The sequence below is a fragment of the Trachurus japonicus genome, chromosome 17 (genome assembly GCF_045865225.1).
Source record: "Trachurus japonicus isolate A0001 chromosome 17, Traja_1.0".
Classification (NCBI taxonomy): domain Eukaryota; kingdom Metazoa; phylum Chordata; class Actinopteri; order Carangiformes; family Carangidae; genus Trachurus; species Trachurus japonicus.
This window is the reverse complement of record NC_140923.1, coordinates 33,014,134-33,033,892: the sequence shown is the minus strand read 5'-3', so window position 1 is coordinate 33,033,892 and position 19,759 is coordinate 33,014,134. Positions and strand designations below refer to the sequence as shown.

The window sequence follows — 19,759 nt, the reverse complement described above, 5'->3', positions numbered from 1 at the left end:
TGAAGCCCACTGAAACAAATTCCAATCAACAATGTTGACATGGCAATAAAGTATTGAAACTAAAGTAATGAAACAAATTATTAGGACTCATAATTACGACACTGACATCAAATGAATTAGGTTTCTACTACAAAGTTGTGTGATGCTGTGGCATAACAGTGAAATTTAAGGAAGCTATGTATATATGCAATGTAAGAGCACAAATGTGACATTTTTGGTTTTCTGCTTCGTCATTTTTAAAAGAAATTGAACAATTACATCTATTGTTCTTTCTCAGTTCTAAGCTAAACTGTTTGGCAAAAACTGTTTTTCAAAAATCATTTGACAAACCCACTGAGTGACACAAGCAAATAAGTACCAACATTTCTTGGATAAAATATCAGAGAGCTGCTTTTGGTTTAAAGAAAAAAGTGGTCATTTGGTTTCTATCCCAGCAGCATGTCGGCTGTTCACTTAACACAGCTCTTGGACCTCTGTCAAAAATGGGAATGAAAAGAAGCTGTCCGAAATCCTTGTGCTACAATTGTACAGACACTCTACCTTTTCATTCAAAAAATGTATACATATAAAAAGATAAACATATTAATAAGGAACTTATGCAAGGTTGCCTACGGTGACTTTGTCTTCAGTGAGCATGTTATAAAATAACGTGAATAGAATAGTGAAAGAATAATAAAATTCATCAGAGTGACGGTTGTTTCCAGTTGTTCTCCTAAATTTCTACAAGGGATTGTCAATGTAAAGCTTGCAAATGAAAAATGCACCAGCTCTTATTCTCTGTCAGCAACACAGTGACTCTGCAGTGTCGTAAACTAGCTAGCCACTCGAATAAGCTCTTTCCCCCCTCAAGCACAGCCTGCCATTCTGGAGCTCATACATGGCAGACAACATGAAGAGGACCTTGACAGAGCATTGAAACTGGAACTATGACTCAGGTTTTCATTGATCTGAACAAAAACCACAGCCCGAGTGGGGACAGAGGTTGGGGGCGGGTGCTCAGGAGAGGCAAGTGCCAAGGATATGTGTGGGTTGTGTTCCTCCTGTGCTGAGTCAGAGAGAGAGAAGCGAAATGTGAAGACCATTCGTCACCTGCTGCGTCTATTACACTGGCTTCCTCTGACTGCTGCAGAAAATTGGGCGGCGGGATAACCAGCTGCCTGAGTGACAAGCACGCCATTTACGCTGCGGGAAGATAAAGGGCGGGGCTGTTCTGAGAGATGCGTGTGATTAACATGCACACACATGTACACACACACACACACTCTACATTATCTTACGGCGCTGAGACTGAAATGAAGCCTTTAAAGATCAGCCAGTGTGAGTCATTTCTTAACCACAGGAAGCGTGCATAGAAACCACCAAAATGCATATTCATATGGGTGGTAGACATTTTATTCAGTAAGAGTCCAGATTCATATCTGGAAGATTTCTCCAGTGATTATTGTCCATGCACAGAGGGGATTGTGTGTTGCACTTTGCCGTGGAAATCGCACCTGACAAGTTAGAATCTGGGCATCATGAAGCACGCTCTGGGAAATGAACCATCTTTGTCCCGAAGCCAGAACAAGCCTTTTTTGTCTTTAATAAGCCATTCTGTGTCATGGGTTTTTTCCTACCTTACATCTCCATCCATTGGTGGGAAGGGCGTCCATAGCAGGTTGCAGACAGAAGGTATGGTAGCCTTTGTCACACATGTCACACACCAGCATTTTAGTGTCCTCTCCTGGGTTCCTGTAGTGAGAGTGAGAGAAGAGGTTGTATGAAAAGAGACAGAGAGGGACTTTGATACACAGCATTTTCCAGCCAAGGCTGATGACCATTAGGTGTATTCAGTCCTTTCTGTCCTTTGAACAGATTTGTTGTTTCTGTAGATAATGGGTCACAGTTTTATAGCAAACATCAATTGATGAACTCATGAATCGTAAGTATGTGCTCTCCGTCATATTCCATTTTCAGAAAAACTGAGGAAGCATTGTTTTGTTTTACTTGTAGTATACTTCTTGCCAACACTTCAATATTGTGCCTCCAAACAACCCAGAAAATAATCATTCCAATAAAACTTATACCTTTGCCAAACTAGCAGGAAGACTTCCTGAGCACACTGTCTGTCACTTACTGACTGAATACCCAGTGGTCTTGAACACATATGCAGGACGAGGCCTGCAGGAATGAGTAGGCGAGGACATGCAACAAGTTGTCCTGATACGTTCCACACTGGACTGACTATCTCTAGAGAGCATTAAGAAGCCTCAATCTACAATTAACAAATACAGATTTATGCATTTCAAACACTACAACGTCATCTGCATTACTGGTTCGCGTGGCTAAGGTAAAGGTCCAGCAGCGTAATATTATAATAGTCAGTAAGGGCAGTGAACCTAGCTTGTTAGCAGAATCAATAGCCTTCTGACTGTTCTGTATAAAATGGTAACTGCAATGGTTTTAACACACAGCCATGCTTGCTGCCGCAGAAATGTTACCATACTAAAATAATAGCTTAGCTGATATACAGTAGCTCGGGGCATGAAGCTGTGCGTCATGTTGTGCGGGGGTGCTAGTTGTTAATTGTAGGGTTGGGAATGAGTAAGGCTGAGGAACTGGTTAGGAAAAAAAGCTTGGCTGTAAATATATAAATAACCTTTTTTTTTTTTTTACTGGCCAACACCGGATGTGATTTCTATTATTTTCACTTCTACAAATACAGGTAAGATTCAACCGTGACGTCACGTAACCACAACAAAAGCCATGTTGAGCTCAAGCAACGATAAAAGAATATGTATTGTCAGAGCTAAACAATCCAAAGGAACCAGATGCATTGAAATCTGTCTCTATCCACATCCATCCATGACAGTTTGCAACAACATTTTGTGAATCCAATCATCTTAACAAAAGATAAAAATACCATGCTACCTAATAATCATGCAGTAGGCAACTGGGGTTTCTATGTAAATGTGAAACTGAAAGCTCTATGGACAATGTTCCCCTTAAGCAAACTGGCCTGGTTGCTAACAGATATCTTATGCTGTTTATATAAGGTCAGAGGTTATACGACTGAGCTTCTGGATACAGTTAGCTGCTCACAAACCTCAGAAGTAAACAACCTAGCAGTGAACATCGTGCCTGGAAGTTATCGAGGGAATCAAGCAAGAAGACCAGCGAAAGACAGAAAGGAGAAAACATTCAGTATGAGATTATTTAGGGGGCAGAATAATGACTCACTTGCATGTCTGGCAGATTTTGCACTCAGGGCACTGCCAACCTGCCTTCCTTAGAGGGGTCACGGCCATGTCCAGGCACATCCCATGGTAATGCTGACCACAACTGGTGCAGAAGAGCTGGTCCTGTAGGTCCCCTGGGCTATCGCATAGTGCGCAGTTTACATCATCTACAACTATGTGAAAATGGATAGAGTGGGGGAAATAAGGGAAAAACTTATTGATGTCACTGCAGTTGATAAAATTAAAGATCATTATTTTATTATAGCTTTTAAATACAGTTAAGTTCACCCAATTCCCCAATCACATCTGTACCCAACTTACATTTGTGAATGGCCAATTCAGCGTGTTCTGGGCAGAGGAGCGACAGACTCCTGATATCCTGAAAGGTCCCAGCTGCCCCCGCACAGGGGTAATGGTAAAGTTGAGCACATCCTTCAGCACAGCACTTAATGGATGCTCCAAGGCGCTTACAGTATGCACAGTGCTGCAGAAAAAGACATCACAAAACACAAGTCTAAAATTTCCTTGTCCTCCACAACAATGAATCAAAACCCAAGGGAACAACAAATTCATGCCCACATTTTTTTATGACTGACTTTTCTTATGGTAATTCCTTTATGCTTTAATGTCTCTTTGGAAAAAATAGTCATCTGGTTTCTCAGCTCAGGATCAAGACCACCGCTTAAACCCTTGTTTTGGTCCCCTGACGATCAGACTGCTGACAGATCCTCATACAGCTCCTGTTTCTCTCAGCTCTCTCAGAGTGTGCGCTAATAGCCACTCTGGAGATGAAGTAGAAGACTCGCTGATGGGCTTCGCAACCAATGGGCTGCAAACGCAATCGGAGCGCTGTGAGCTGTGCCACCACTAACGCTGGGAGCTAAGCTGCCATGAGAGCTCAGCCCTGTTGAGTGGCGTGACCTTTTCCATTTCACAACTGAGAGATCCACGCTGCCGGGCCGACCTTTACCAGCCAGTCTGATCCATCAGCTTTGCTGTGCCTCACTGAGGCAGACCCTCCCTTCTGCCCCAACACATTAAGATGGTGTTAACACCTATTAGTCCATGGATGTTCTTCCCTGACTCACCTTTGTGCTCCCTGAGTCAATGGCTCTGTCCACATTAAGCAGAGATTGTCCCTCGCCCTCACAAACACCATCGGACCACAAGGCACAACTCTGATGTGCCCAGCATTGCCCTGAAATTTTCAAAACATGTAAGATATGATGATGACATTGAGTCCAAGCCAGATTACATGAATAAACTCACATCAACATAATTAGCTTTACAGACAACGCAATCATCAATTTAATTTAATTTACATTTTGTTAAAAGAAAGTAAAAGGTTTAGTCTGTTGGTCTTACCTGACTCAAAGACAGACTGGACTTTAAGATCTTGTGGAAGGCCGACATGAGAAAGCTCATCCCAAAATCGACTGGCTGGGTCTGGTTCTTCCTCGCAGCTTTCAGACGCACTGTAACAAAGGAGAAGGTTAGCAAAGAAAGCACGGCAGCACAGGTTGTTTTTTTTTTTTTAAAGGCGAAGACAGCTAACAGATTTGCTATGTGAGACAGGGACAACATGAATCAACTTAAAAATGAATCAAAACCAGAGACATAAAGGGTAGAGGACGATGTGCAGTTTTTACAAAAGCAGAGAGATGAAGACAGAGAGAATGAGCTGGGGGAAAAATGTTAGAGAGCAAATAAAAAGCTGTGGGGGAGGAGGGAGAGGAGGAGGAGGAAGAGGGCCATCTTGTTTGGCGTGTGCACAAGAGGCTGGCTGTTCTGTCTCATAAAGTCTGTTGAAAAGGATGTGTTTCTCTGAGTCCCTGGCTTGAACTAGTGAGCCACATAGCATGCGGAAAATGTGGAGAGGGAGCATTAGCATTTAAAAAGGACCTAAGTTCCAGTAAACAAACCAACGGCCAAAATCAAGAGACTAGCTTCTGGAAGCATGATGGCACAAACATGACAAACAGCCCTGACAGCTTATTGTTTCCAGCCAAAGTTTCATCACCAATTTTGAAACGATCTTTTCCCACCTCCTATATTTCCACAGTTTTCCCCTTTGTTCACCATCTCAGCCTCTCTGACAAATCAATATACAATTTCTCCCCCTGCCCTGGGCTCCCAACTCCGCCACTGCGCGGTTCAACCGAGGGCTGGCCCCAATGACCAATCACACAGCAACAACACAACAGCTACTGGTTGGCTTGGCCCGCTGCCAGACCTGTACTGCTCACACTGCTGATTACGTCACTGGAAACCCGGAGAGACACCCAATTGGTTACAAAAGGACCAAAACAAATTAGGCAGCTGGCCAAAAAGTGTCCAAGGAGGGTCCTTTGTTGGCACAGTGTGCATGCATGCAAGGGCAACACACACACACACACGCACACACCCACCAACACACAGGAGAGATTTCTATCACCTGATGTGGCATCCCTGAGCTTCAGGGCACTGACAGATAGTATGTCCCCTAATGCAAAGTGATAATTTAGTCCTCAAATGTAGGATGACAACACAAGCAGGGATGCCCTATCACTGTGCAGTCTGCATGTGTTTGTGTGTGCATGTTTCTTTGTGTGTAGGGGTGAACTTGTATGTAAAAATTGTGCGCATTTATTAACAAGTTTATTCTCATTTTTAGGGAGGTTATTATTATTATTATAATTATTGTTATTGTTGTGTTTTTTTAAAACCACAATTAGGACTTCACTGGAGCACCTGTTATTTCCTGACCAGTGTTCAGCTTGTACAGGGGCTTGGGACAACCAAACAATCGGTGTAGGGATGGCATCAACAAATTCTGATTTCATGCAGCTCATTAGCTTCCTACAGGGAGACACCAGAGACAACTTTGCTGTCCTGATCAGCGCTGACAGCCAAACCATTTGTGACAACACAGTCAGCCAAGCCTACTTACTTTGTCTTTTCCCTCGGTCCTGAGGTGGTCTCTCCAGTCATTTTTGGCTGAGTGGTTTTATCACCATCACTGCTATCGCTTGCCGAGCCTCCTCCACCCATGTGGCTGAATAGGGCTTCGAACTGAGGCGTGGTGCGGAATACTTGCAGATCCCCCTGACCCAGCAGGCTACGGCCACCGCAGTAACAGAAGGCACAGAGTCGCTCACTGAAACAAAGAAAATTGGTGGTAGGGGGTGTTTAATTATATATACCTACTGTGACTTAATACAAGGCCATGCATGTCACCATGAATTAAGGCCTCCTTTTTAAATGGCATTACAACCGTCTGGGCACAACAGACACAAACACACAGCGCTGATGATTTTGTTAGGTAGGTGCTTCATTTTAACACACAAAAGCAGTTAATTCAGCATGTTTCGTTGTTTTGTTTTTTATGAAGGACCTGAGTTGGAAACAAAAACCATCACCATACACATATAACTGGTTTTTGGAGATATTGCACATTCCTTGTGAGAAAGGCTTTTGGAGAAGAGTGGTAAATAGAAAAAGAATAGAAGCCAAAAGATGGAAAGTTAAGAAAAAAGAAGAAAAAAAAAACGCTCTGTAAATATTTATCACATTTGTAAGTGATGAGATGGCCTTGTTAATAAGATCCCCCGGGAAGCTGCTGGTCTGCCCTCCATCACAAACATCAATATTAGAGACAGGCCTGAAGATTGATTATAACCTTTACCAGAGTGGCACCTGGGAAGAGAGTGCTGCCTTAACCAGCTGATGACTCCATTTCAATCCATCCGTTGCATGTGCACACAGCAAGGTGAACAGCATGCCACATCGCTGGACACACACGCACAATTGCATACAAGTGCCTGAGCGTGTAGCCGTTCACATTAACGCTAATTAAAAAGTGAAAAAAAATCTTAATTTCTCATTTGTAACTGTGGTCAGAGGAAGTTTTAGTGTTTCTAACCTGCTATTGACTTCTCTACTTGCTGAGACAGATGGTCCTGCTGAACTCTCGGCTGGAGGGCTCTGGGCCAGAGGGGAAGAGGGCTTGTCCTCCTCTGGCACCTCACTGGTCACCACTTCCACAGTTTCCACTGGCTGGATTTGTGTCTCTGGTGACAACAACAACAAAAAAAACATGAAATGATTAGTTAGCCAGTAAACAAACAACAATTTATGAACCATTACATTCTCCCAGCAGACTTGTGAGTACTGTCTGCAACCCATTCCACGCTTTGCCTCTGTGCTGTTAGTTGCTCTTCAATTCATTGCCAATTATTACTGTAAAATCAGCATGCAGCTTCTGGCTGATACAAGCTGTCATAGGGCAGGTTGACTGCATTCTAGTCAGTTTCCTCCAGGTCAAAAACACTGCCTTTATTAGTGAGAAGGATGGTAAAATATGGGGACCATATGCTCAAGCACTGATTACAGTAAACCCACTGGGAACATCAAGCTCTGGTACAGAATAGTAATAACAACAGAGGCAGGGAAAAAAAACAAGAATCACTGCTGCCAAAATGTCTCAAGAAGTGGGGTTTAATATTAATGAGGAATATTTTGCCTGAATTAAAACTCAACTCAATTTTGTTGTTATCACGAGTGCTTTTGATCTAAATTACAAAAAAAAAAGGCCAAGTTCACCATACTAATCACGCTAAACAACTCCCACAAGTGCCTCTCACTGAGACTTTCAGCCATGCAACATTTTTATTAACATTACATTGCGATGTAATTAGGCTAATACCGTAATGATTCAGTGTCATCCAGTGGAATTACACAAGGACAAATTCAAGCTCATTACCTCCTAATAACCAAATCTACCTGTGAAAGACTTCTCACAGTCTGGGGATATGAGGGGGGAATGTAATATCCCTTTGTTTTCTTAACCTAATATCATATTTAGCAATAACATCGTTCTAATGAGCATGTCATTTTCATTAGAGAAAATTTACATTTTAAAACTGATAGCCAGTTACCAGTTATTGGTGTAAGCTAAACTACAACTAATAAAAGAAAAGCTAGCCACCGGCAGAATTTGATTCCCCAATATCTCCACCACAGCAACAGGGCAGCGCTGAGATGTATGAGAATGGGAGGCATGGTCACATGATGTGATGTACACACATAAAAAAAGCACATAAATGGGTCTGGAGAGACTGATGGGATTTTAAAAAGCTTTTAGAGGGCATTAGCCTTGGGCTCTTTCCCACTGCACCTCAATGCCAATCTCGGAGCAGGAGGAGAGATGGAAGCAGTAAGGAGTGAAAAAAAAAAAAATACAAACCCACTGCAGCTTCACAGCTCAAGCTAAACCCTTTCAATTATAGCCCTGAAGTAGAAGCATGAGGTGCCAAGAAAAAAAAGCTCTCATCTATTCTTTTCCAGGAGAGGGAGACTCCTTTACCTTTACTGAAATATCCTCTGAAGCACTCCCTGCTTGAGGCCGCCTAGATGCGCTAAGTTCAAGTCTTATATTACTCCCGGCAGACCCAACATGTACATAATGGATCAAAAAAACAGGGAAGTCTCACCTGTGTCCTGAGGGCCTATGGACTCTGTTATCTCAGTCCCATCCATGCTGTCCTCCTCATCCACAACAACTCTCCCTCTGGTGCGACCCCTAGGGCAAGGAAGAAAAACAAATACATAAACAGTGGAAGTGAAAAAGAACACAACACAAGGAAAAGTGTCTGGGCTCATCTCATGAGAGGGGGTGGTGATGCAGTCATGAATTAGTTAAATATAGTCACAGCTGTCACTGATTTTTAATGGAGGCACTCAAGCCGCTGGGTAAGGCAGAAGGGCAATAGATTGGGGGTTGGGGGGGTGGTATAATACAGACTGGTAATATGGGGAGTTATAGATGGAAGATGGCCAGTTTGGACAATCTGCTCGAAAGACTCAATCAGTCAGTACTCAAAATGTACTGCAGTGAGGAGTGAAAAAAAATAATAAGATGCTTGTGTTCATCCTAAGTGCAACATGGAACAAGTACCTTTATCATTTCCCTTGAGGAATGACAACTCATTAGAGTCTAACTGAACATGCTCTTATTGAATTTCAAATCAGAACACAGACATCACTTATTATGTGATAATAGCTCTGTAATTTAGAAGAACACAAACAAATATCTGATCATGAATGTGCATGAGTCATGTTTGGAGTTGTCAATCATATCCACAGGATTATTTGTGTAATCATGAAGGTATATCTTAAAACGAATGAATGAATGAGTCATCATTCCAAACTACAATTAAAAAAAGGGAATCATCATTTATGAGCCTGGAAACAAATTCCTCAAAACTAACTCTCCCATTACACTGGCACATTTGATTATTCTTGTTTATGGGAAGTGAATGGATAGGTACCACCTGTTCTAATGATAATGGAAGGGAATAACTACCATGATTAAACATACTGTATTTAATTCCCAGTTCAGGATATATGAATATATCATCCAATTAAAATAAACAAAATCAACTAACACACACACAACTAACACACACACACACGCACACACGCACGTGCACGCGCACGCACGCACGCACGCACGCACACACTACAACAGCTACAACATCTAATCGTCATTTGTAATGAAAAAAACAGACAAACTCATAGCTGGGTTTGAACATACATCAGTAATAAGGTGCTGGTTATGTTTTCAGAACAGCAGCTTTGTGAAAAGGTCAGTGCTCCAGCTAATTTTCCACTGACATGTGCAAAGTAAATTCATCATTAGCAAATGGAATATCATTTGGTCATTTCAGTCATTTTCAGAAGGGCCATGCTGAGATTAGACGACTAGATAATTTATCACTGTGCTGCAACTTTGTCTCTACAGACTAATGATTTATCACAATGATGCACTTAACAATACAGCTTTACATCTATAATACCATTAAACAAAGTGAAGGCACTGTCAAAAAAGCTTTACCCAATGCAACTCATGTGTTTGTTATCTAATGTTTATTCTTTATTAAATTGTTCCTGATAAAACTGAAAGTGTTGCCGATTAGAGACCTTTTCATTTGGCCATTTTATTTTCTACTGAGAACTTAAGTTTCTTTTGTTTAACATAAAAAGCTGGGGCTTGAAAAAAAAAAACGAAAATAAAAACAAAACAAAACTGCACTGTCATTAACAAGCAAGGATTAATCCAACAACATTTTCAGTATATCCCTTCTCATGTTTCATTACTGCCCCTTCTCAAGATCTGCCCTCTGGAGGACAAAATTGCATGTAATTGTGGCCTTTGTTTCCACTTGCCCTGCCTGGACATCTCTTCAGAAGATGTCATCACTGTCTTAAAGCACGACAAAAGTTTTACCATTATAAAGAAAGTGCAGCCCCTTCTATATCTTAGTGAATGTGCCCCGTCAGCAAATCAGACAACCACATTAACATTTCCAACCATGTGCCTGTGTGCCAACTCGTACAGATGCACACACACCAGCACATACAGTACGGAGAGATCCGTCAGTGTCAGCATCCTCCAATGGGAGCTATGTTAACCAAATCTTGGAAGCGCCATGTGGAGGGGATAATTGTCATGGATACAAATTAAATAGCAACGTCAAGTAATGATGTTGGGGGTGGGGTTGGGGGTGGGGGTAATTTTCAATGCCACTGGAGAGAAAAATCACAAATGGCTGGATGCCAAATCAACCCCTCCCTCTTAATGACTTCCATGTCAAGATAAGGAGCTACCCAAAAACTCAAGAATGATGGAGGAGATCACTAACAAACCTTGGCTAAAAACATAATTACCTGTAAGCATGACTCAAACATAAAAATCTTGATAAGGTGGAAACAAGTGACTGGATCTTAACAAAGAGCTCTTTTTGTGTTGTCGAGTCAAATGTGGACTGTCTCGCTGTACTTTGGATCACAGCTTTGCACGTGACCTGATCAAAATTTACACAGTTATCATAAGGAAAGGAACTGGATTTTTTCCATGATTAATAATCATAATTGATGTCTGAATGTGATATGATAAAATTGGACATGGATAAACAACAGTGAAAAACAACAGCAAAAAACAACGGCATCTGCACTAACAAATCACTGCAAATCAACAACAACATATACAATACATAGTTCTGTGATCAATCTTTGTAAACAATGAGACAAGAAGCTTGTACACAACACAGTGAAATTATATAATCAAACTGCAAATATATACATGTTCAAAACTATACTGCACCTGATAAGCACACGAAAGCAGGTAAGACAGCTACGTATGCAGCAACGTGTTTAGCGTCACAGCAGAAGAAAAACCCATTTACATCTTTCAGCCATATACTTTCCACACCTTCTCTAACACATGCTTTCTTTGACATGCTCACACCAAACACTTCTACGGTCTATAACTAATGACACTGAAGTGGCCGTGTGTGACACTTTCATCTATGACCACAACCTAGTGTATGCAGACAAAGTAGTTGGTAGTGACCTCTTTACAACGTTGAACTGTAATTACATGTAACAAAGCTAAAAGCATCAAATTTCAGCACTGAGACTGCCAGTTATTTCTCTGACTAACGATCAAGACTAACATTCAACCCCATACCCTGCACAACCCCCCTCCCCTCCCACCCCTCTCCATAGTCCCACCACAGGGAGAGAGGGGGGGAAGAGAAAAGGTGAAAATAATGCCATGGTAAGTAGTCCCAGCTAGCAGACTGCAGCCTGGAAAACCTGACACGGACCAGTGCCTTTCTGAAATGGACTGACTAGCAGATGGAGCGTGGGCAAATCGAGTAAATTCCAACAACCAGGTCTAGCAGAGCGATTTATGACACATCCTCCTTTGTCACAGGCAAACTGGCTTTTACACTTAACACTGGTAAATTTTAATATTTATTTATACATATTGCTTATACTTATTAGAAGAAGCAGCCAGTTGGTCTGAACACAAGACGGATAGAGTGTTGTGATTGAGCATAGTGCGTCACATAGCAGTGTAGTTTGGTCTCTCATCTAGTTTTTAAAAAGGGCCTTGCATTAGTCTTTTATTCTTGTGAGCATCTCTATTAGAAATAAAGGCGTATGGTGATGGCTAAAGCCCCTGGTACAACTCTGGTAATTGTTGATAGTTGGTGGAGGTGGAGGATTGTTCTGGAGGTGCTGCGGTTCAAATTCTCACAGTTTCAAACATTTTAGCTGTTATCTGCAGTCTTATCTCAAACCGATTTTTACACAAGCAACTATAGTCTTGATTCTGACCACAACGCCACTGACCATTGCAACACAAGTAACTACAAGAGGAACACATTTCTGGTTTGTTCTTGACCTGTTCCTCAACATGATGCAATTCAAGTCTGTCCCAGGTCATCCTTCCACTGTGGCATTAACGCATCATCTGGATGCTTGCAGATTAAACAATCCATTGGGAGGCTGGGTATTAAGATTGATTGAGAGGACAGGCTAAGGAGAGAGTTAAGAACCTTGCGGGCATTTTATACCAGAGCAGCTCTAAGCTGTATTATATGTTGCTATGGGAGTCACAAAGAACCCAGGTATCTTGCACAAATGCCTCATAAGAAATTTCTGTCGGAAATTATTTAGAGCTGCAGTGGACCCCCCAAAAACCCTACATCATAATGAATTTCACCCATAGACCCTGCCAAAATAAAACTGCTGCCAGCTCAGTGGCCAGAGCAGGACCAGTTTTGAACATCCTGCATTTTCTGCAATGGCAACACCATCAAATATTCTGCATTCAACCAAGAAAACACTGAATATGCTGCATTTGTGAGAACTAGTGTAATATGGACACTAGTTCTAACTCAGCTGTGGTAATTCAGGGCAGGAAAAATGACTCATAACAAACAACGTGATAAGATGCCATAGATATTCTGGAGCATGTTTCTTGTCCATTATGTCTGCATTTGTTCAGATATGCTAAGGTTAACTTAATATATGATAACTCCTGGGCAGAGGTCGATTTGTGCCCAGAACTTTCTTGTTTTAAATGTTTTGATGCATAATTTAAACAGACAGCTGTCTCTTATTTGTTTCTGGGTTATGTGCCCAGTTCAGTCTTGTTTTACTCTCAAAAATGGTGCACTTTAACTTAGTTTTAATCATCTATCAAAGGAGCGTTTTCATGACTGTATACATGAAACGACCATCGCAATGGGTCAAATACACTGCTGCATGATAAATTTGTTAGTGTTTGTTGGTCTTACATGCACAAATGGTCTGGGCACCATAAAGGTGCAGGACAATAAAACATTCACACAACAATCAAAAATGTTGAGGTAAAAACCTACTTCTTTCTGTTCTTAGGCATGGATGAGGGTGGTGCCTGGGGTAGGATGGCAGCAGCATCCTTGCGCGGCCTGCCACGTGGTCGCTTGTCTGCGTGGGCAGGACTTCCTGTGGACGTGGCCCCTACACTGCTGGAGGGCGGCGAGGGTCCCTGGTCAGAGGGCTCCACAGTCTTATCCTCTGATGACATTCTGAAAAAAAAGGTGAGAAAGATCATGAAATGTGATTGAATGGCAGGTAATGTAGGTTTTGAAAATCGACGCAGCTTTTCTAACAGGAAGTGGAAAGACAGGTGCCAATTTCCATCCCAGCTGATGTCATATTCTTGACAAGCTTTTAAGGAACAGAGAGAAAAAAAATCTTCATGATGAAAGAACAAGCATTGGTTGCAGGCTTGCAGCGTAGTTCACTGACTTCTCCAATTGTTGACATACAGTAAGCATATTCAACTAGTCAAAAGCTGGTCAGTATAAATGAACCTGAGTTTAACTGTTGCATGTTCAATAGCTTATATGTGATGATGTCGACTTAACTAGGAATCATTTCTGCTAAATACTCCCAAAACTGTATCCCTCTCAGTTCTGCTTGATCCTAGGTCACCAGATTAAAACTCTCTGGGTATCCATCTTGGCAGTGAAAGACAACTAGTTCTGATCATATCACTGGGTTTTAAGCATCTTGGATGCTGTTCATGTGCCCACAGTGTCTTTACCTTTCATCCAAACTGAGATTTCTGCATTTCGTGCAGAATAACCCTGTGCACTTAGAGCTGAAAAAATGGTCAACTCTGGGCAGAGAAATGTTCAGCTTAGTGCTCACCCGATGTGAGCAGAGTGGAGCAATTTCCACCTCTTTCTCAAAGCATTCTGCAGTCACTCCATATCCAGCCGCCCCAGGTTTTCTATTTTGCTGCAACCCACCCACTAAAAGAAAACCCACTACAAACCACTCAATGGTACATATGGTGAATGCTACCACTAGGCTGCATTTTACAATGTGAAGTGAAATTTAAAAGGTGGACCGAGAGTGCACTGGAAAAACAAAGGTAAACTGATTCATAATCACTTTAAGTTGTGCAAACCATGATGGTGTGAAATAGCAATATGATAACAAATCTGGTACCTGCAAAAAAATAAAAAATAAAAAATCTATACCATTTACATAACATCTTTGTCTGAGTTAGGCCATTATGGATAATTGTTGCAAAATCAGTGGGACAGACTTACTAAAATTATGACTCACACCAAGTGAACATGTCCATTGGTTGTTTGCATCAACCTTCAACAGTCAAATTCACACAAATAAGAAAACTGTATTTGCATTGTACGCACATACAGTTTTTCATGGGGTGACATACACTTTCCACCTGAGGCACAATCCTACCACTCTGGACCTCTCAATTGCCATGGAACAAATTTGGGACATTTCTTCCAAGTTGTTATTGGAAAAAATATAAAACGAAGGGAAAGCTTGTATTTTTCTGACCATCTTGTTTGGTAAATATGATTACCCGAGCTTGCAAATGACACCTAGCATCCAACTGTGGTGCTCCATGCATTAGACACGTGTTGCGATTAACCAAAATGTGTGTTTCTGTGTTCCTTTATTAAAATTTAATCCAAAAAACACTGCTTCTATAGCTAATGAGGAAACCAGCCAAGTTGAACACTGGTCATTTCACTTGGTTTTCAAACAGTATCTTATGCAATTTGACTGCACTGTGGAAAGCTCACCACTGCAAGTAAAATCCAACAGTAGATGCCAAATTAAAAGGAAAAACCAACATTAACTGCCTTAACAGGGTGTTGGGCCACCAAATGCTGCCATAGCAGCTCCAGTGCATCTTGGCTTAGACTCTGTGAGTCTCTGGAACTCAACTGGAGCGACTCTTATAAAAGACATTCTGTCATTAGGTGGAGGGTACATCTTCCGCTGGCTACCTTGTGTCCTCTGTATGTACCATTTTTAAAACCCATTTGTGAAAGAGATTTTCTCTTTATGTGCTTAATAGCTGCTTTGAAATGTGTCTTGTGAACATCAACCCTCTCCCAATAAGGCAGTGCGGTTACAACTTTGTGCATGCTGCAGGCAAGCGATGCAGCGTATCAAGTATTTTATTCAACACAGAGCTAAACTGTTGCATGATGTAAATTAAGATTTTCACTAATTATTGGTTGGCATGCCTGCAAATATCAAATTGTAACTGATTATGAACAGTAAACAAGCACAGCGGTTTGTGAAAAAGAACCAACATCAAGTTGATCGGTTTCATCTGTTTTTCAGTTACAACTATCTCATGTACATCTGATAGAACATACTGGCTCCATATTTGCTTTAAAATTGCAAACAACTTAAGAGTATTCAGGCTTCAAATTTCTATTTTATGACTTACGTGCATAAATTCCATGATTCCATAGTCTGCTTGCTCTGTCGAAGAGCTAATTTCACATCAGAACCCATTTGGCATAGACAGTGATGACTGTCTGCAGCTGCTGCTTTTAACTACATACCCAACTTGGACGAGAACAACATTAACAATTGCCTATGAAGAAATTTGAGCAACCAGCTAGCTAAAGACTCTTTGCAGCCGGTGCATATGGTAAAAGGCAATTGGGAAGACTAAATTCACATTCCACAAACAGTATCACTACTATCCAATGGGATGCTCATGTTGGTTTGTGTCTGGTGACAATATGAGCAGGTAACTGTTTGCCAACACATTATTTATGACTGCTTAATAAGCCAAGGCTGTTCCAGCGGCTTTGCTTTGCAGTCTTGAAAAAAATCCTGCAAACATGAACCTCAACATATAGTAAATCTTGCAATTGAAAAATGGTTCCTGTTTTTATATGACATCTAATGCATGACTGTATCGTACCATGAGAGACTTTGTACTTCACCAATTTCTGTTACCAGACAGTGATGCAGTATGAAAGATGTGGAAATATCAAAATTAAGCCTAGCTGGGTTGTGATAAATATTCTAATTAATCTTACATAATGATGGACATCTTTCAAAATGTGCATTTTTCACTTGAATATCGATACTAAGGTTCACATCACTGTAAAGGCTGCAAAGTCCTCATTTTGGCAAAACATCCGTCTTTTCAGAAGCAGACAAGTTCCTTCCAGTGAATTTGTGATAGTTTCCCTATACGAGTTAATTCAAAAATCTATGAAAGCCTTTTGCAAGCTTTTTTCCCCCTCTACCAAGATGTAATTACAACAGAATACATTATGACGAATAATTAAAATGAATCATGACAAAATCAACTTTTCTGTGCTTAAGTTATTAGGTTATTTCCACAATTAATCAGACATTTTGTATCAGTGAGCCAGAAGGGGTCTCGATGTGTTCAATTCGACATTGCAGAGCTCACACCATCTTTTGCTGGCAAAGTGTGGTGCTTCTCTCCTTCTCTTAATGCTTATACTGGTCTACACCAGCCTCCAGGCTCTGTGCACAGATGGCGGTCCAACACCACCAAACTCCACAAGAAATATTAGTCATTACAACAGTTACTGACTGTCAGTACAATTATGGAAAAAAATCATTCATCTGAGCTTACATCCTTTTATCAGAAACAGGGTCTTAAGACTGTCCCCCTAAAACACAAGGGGGTAGAAATTTTAGTTGGATAAGGATCATTTTATAACCAAGCTTACAAGCAGGTACGCTTCATTAGAAAGTGATGAGGACAAGGAATATTGCTGGAGCATCCGTGGTTAGGATCTGGTGATGACTAGTGAGCAGTCACGACCACCATGGGCACAATTGTAGACATGCTAACGTTAGCTTTTGTTAACTCAAGCCTGGGCACAAAGCAGTTGCACACAGCTAACGATAGCTAGCCTGTTGTGTTGAACTCTGTCGCCTTTTCTTTCTGTCGACCACACACAAAAGTAACGTTGACATCGTCTAAGATGTGACAGAAAATGCACAAAGAAACTGATCCATCTTCGGTAGGTATCTTGACAATGGTTGGACTGATTTCGGATTTCAGACACATTTCCCACAGTAAACTTAGAAAGGAGGTTCACATAGCAAACAGGTTTTTTTTTTTTTCACCCATGGCTGCAGTTAGTTGGCCAACTCATCGCACTGGGCTCGTAACGCCTACACCAAAACACCAAACATTATTAATGTTTTCAGCGTTTTAATTGTCCAGCAGCTAACGTGCAATGATGTGGATGATGGCAAACTTAACCACACAGTGTGTTAGCCAACAACTTCCAAGTGGAGTAGCTAAGGCAATGGTGGGGAGCATTTGTGCCCAATACACACACACATACACACACATAAACACACACACACATACACACAAAGGCTCGGTCTATTCAACGGAACGGAACTGTTCTGGGGAACTACAATGCTACACAAAAAGTGATAATGATACGCTATACAATGACGTAAGCTTTGGGATTTTTTTGCTTTTTGTTACATTGTAATAAGAGACGTATGCGTCCATTGAGGCTGTACGTCATGTTAAGCCATTAAAACGTGATTTTATCCTCCTATTTCTGATGGTATAGCACCCATGGACCGGTCTATTCAACGCTCCCGTTCCGTGTGATAGTCTGAGTCATGAAAGCCAAGGCGGCGACAAACCCCCAACATCAGACTGGAGGTGGATACTGTTGGCTCAGCTTTGCTTCAAAAGGTGAATGCCTAACGAAAAATAGCTCACACGTAAAAACAATTTAACTGCTTACCTTCCAGCCCCTATGAATAGCGAATTATCCTCTTCATGTCCAAAATACTGGTGGGGGGAGATGAAACGTCGCACTTTTATCACCCAGCTAGCTGGCTAGCAGGCTAACTGAGCTAGCTAGCCTCTCTCCAATGAAGCAACACCGCAGCTCTCAGAAATGCATAACGCATATCATTATACTCCAAGGTTGCAATGTTATTCCCAACTTTGCCCATTTGATGGAAAGGCAGATGATGTAAATCCAACAGAAAACGGCTTCACTGGCAAACGCATTTGTGTGTGTGGAGGATAGAGAGGAGAGGAGGGGGGATCACTTTCCTTTCTCCAATGACAGCTGTCGTCGCACGAGTTAGGGTTATATAGAGCTAGTTGGTGTTAGCCACCCAAGTCTACGGCCAACAATCTTACCATTAACGTATTAACAAATCAAAGCAACAAAAGAGAAAAAAAATCCAAGCGGTTGCAAAAGTCAACACTCCGTAAAATGAAACTTTAAACGTGAATCCTCCTCGGTGAAGGTGCAGCGACGCGCACAGTAAATGTTGCTCGCCGACCGCTTGGTTGGCAACTGGCTCTATTTTCTTCTTCAGCTGCGACAGGCTGCGGGACCAAGCGGCCAGTTAGGAGATTCTCACAGTTAAGCCTGCCACGCAGCAACAACCGCCTCCCTAGACATGTAGAAACAAACATTAGCTTGCCAAAAACGACATCCCACCCGCCGCACTGGCCAAAACTGTGTATTTTTGCTACGAAATATCAGAAAAATTAAGTTGAAGATGACGCTTCGGTGTACTCTGTAACGGTGGCCATATCTAATGATAAGTGGCACCGGAGCACAGCCCCTGGTAGGGCTCTTCAAAAAACTAGACCCACCTCCCACTGCCACAACTACGGCTCGCAAATCTTACCAAATCGGCGTGACTCGTCGAGAAAGGGATGTTTCGTGAGTCCAACACGCGCTTAATAACACCAATATGACAGCACGGTGAAAATAAAACCACGCAAACCATTTGACAATTTCTTCAAAATACTCTCTGACCCTGCGGAGGGATATGGGCATTTAGTAAATAAAATAATGGCTTGGGAGGGCTCGAAAAGATGGAGCCTGGAGCGGAGGGTTTTTGTGGAGCAGGATTTGTCCAGCGTTGGTGCTTCAGCTCATGCAAATCTTTCGCCGGCAGTAGCAGCAGTAGTGACTCCAGCTGTCATCAGCCTTCTCCACAGCAAGAGGAAACGGAAAATAATGATTAACTTTAATATTAATCCTGTGGTTGTTCAGGGCTCGTCCTGATACCATCCACTCAGATAGACCACGACCAAATGCACCCTCCAGATACTAACCCCAACACAACGTTTCCCTCCCTGCTTTGTTTCTCTGTCGTACACACTCGTCTGTGCACTGATGCAGACATTGCATGAAGTATATATGGTAGAGGTAGCCTGCAAACAGGCCGACATACTGTTCACGCAGGGGTTAAATTTCGGAAAAGCCCACAGGGGTCGGCTTCCAGCGGCTGTACATAATATCTTATGGAGACAGTAGATATTTCGTATGTACCAGTGCTATGCCTTCGGAGCTCTTTTCGTCACTACATAATAATTATCTTCGAGTAAAGCC

General features: G+C 41.8%; 1 protein-coding gene across 2 annotated transcripts in view; it reads right to left on the bottom strand.

The window, feature by feature from the left end:
* Positions 1–19,183, bottom strand: part of kmt2cb (lysine (K)-specific methyltransferase 2Cb) — a 61,106-nt gene extending 41,923 nt beyond the window's left edge. Inside the window, exons 1-10 of one of the 2 annotated variants that reach the window (XM_085803805.1) lie at positions 18,143–19,183; positions 13,433–13,621; positions 8,690–8,778; positions 7,120–7,267; positions 6,148–6,354; positions 4,584–4,693; positions 4,307–4,416; positions 3,540–3,702; positions 3,220–3,391; positions 1,617–1,731 (exon numbers count right to left, since the gene is read on the bottom strand). In XM_085803805.1, coding sequence (XP_085659931.1) covers positions 1,617–1,731; positions 3,220–3,391; positions 3,540–3,702; positions 4,307–4,416; positions 4,584–4,693; positions 6,148–6,354; positions 7,120–7,267; positions 8,690–8,778; positions 13,433–13,620 — 1,302 coding nt within the window. In that variant the 5' untranslated portion in view covers position 13,621; positions 18,143–19,183. The remainder of the gene's footprint in view (positions 1–1,616; positions 1,732–3,219; positions 3,392–3,539; positions 3,703–4,306; positions 4,417–4,583; positions 4,694–6,147; positions 6,355–7,119; positions 7,268–8,689; positions 8,779–13,432; positions 13,622–18,142) is intronic. The other variant, XM_085803806.1, reaches the window with a different exon arrangement.
* Positions 19,184–19,759: the final 576 nt, after the last annotated feature.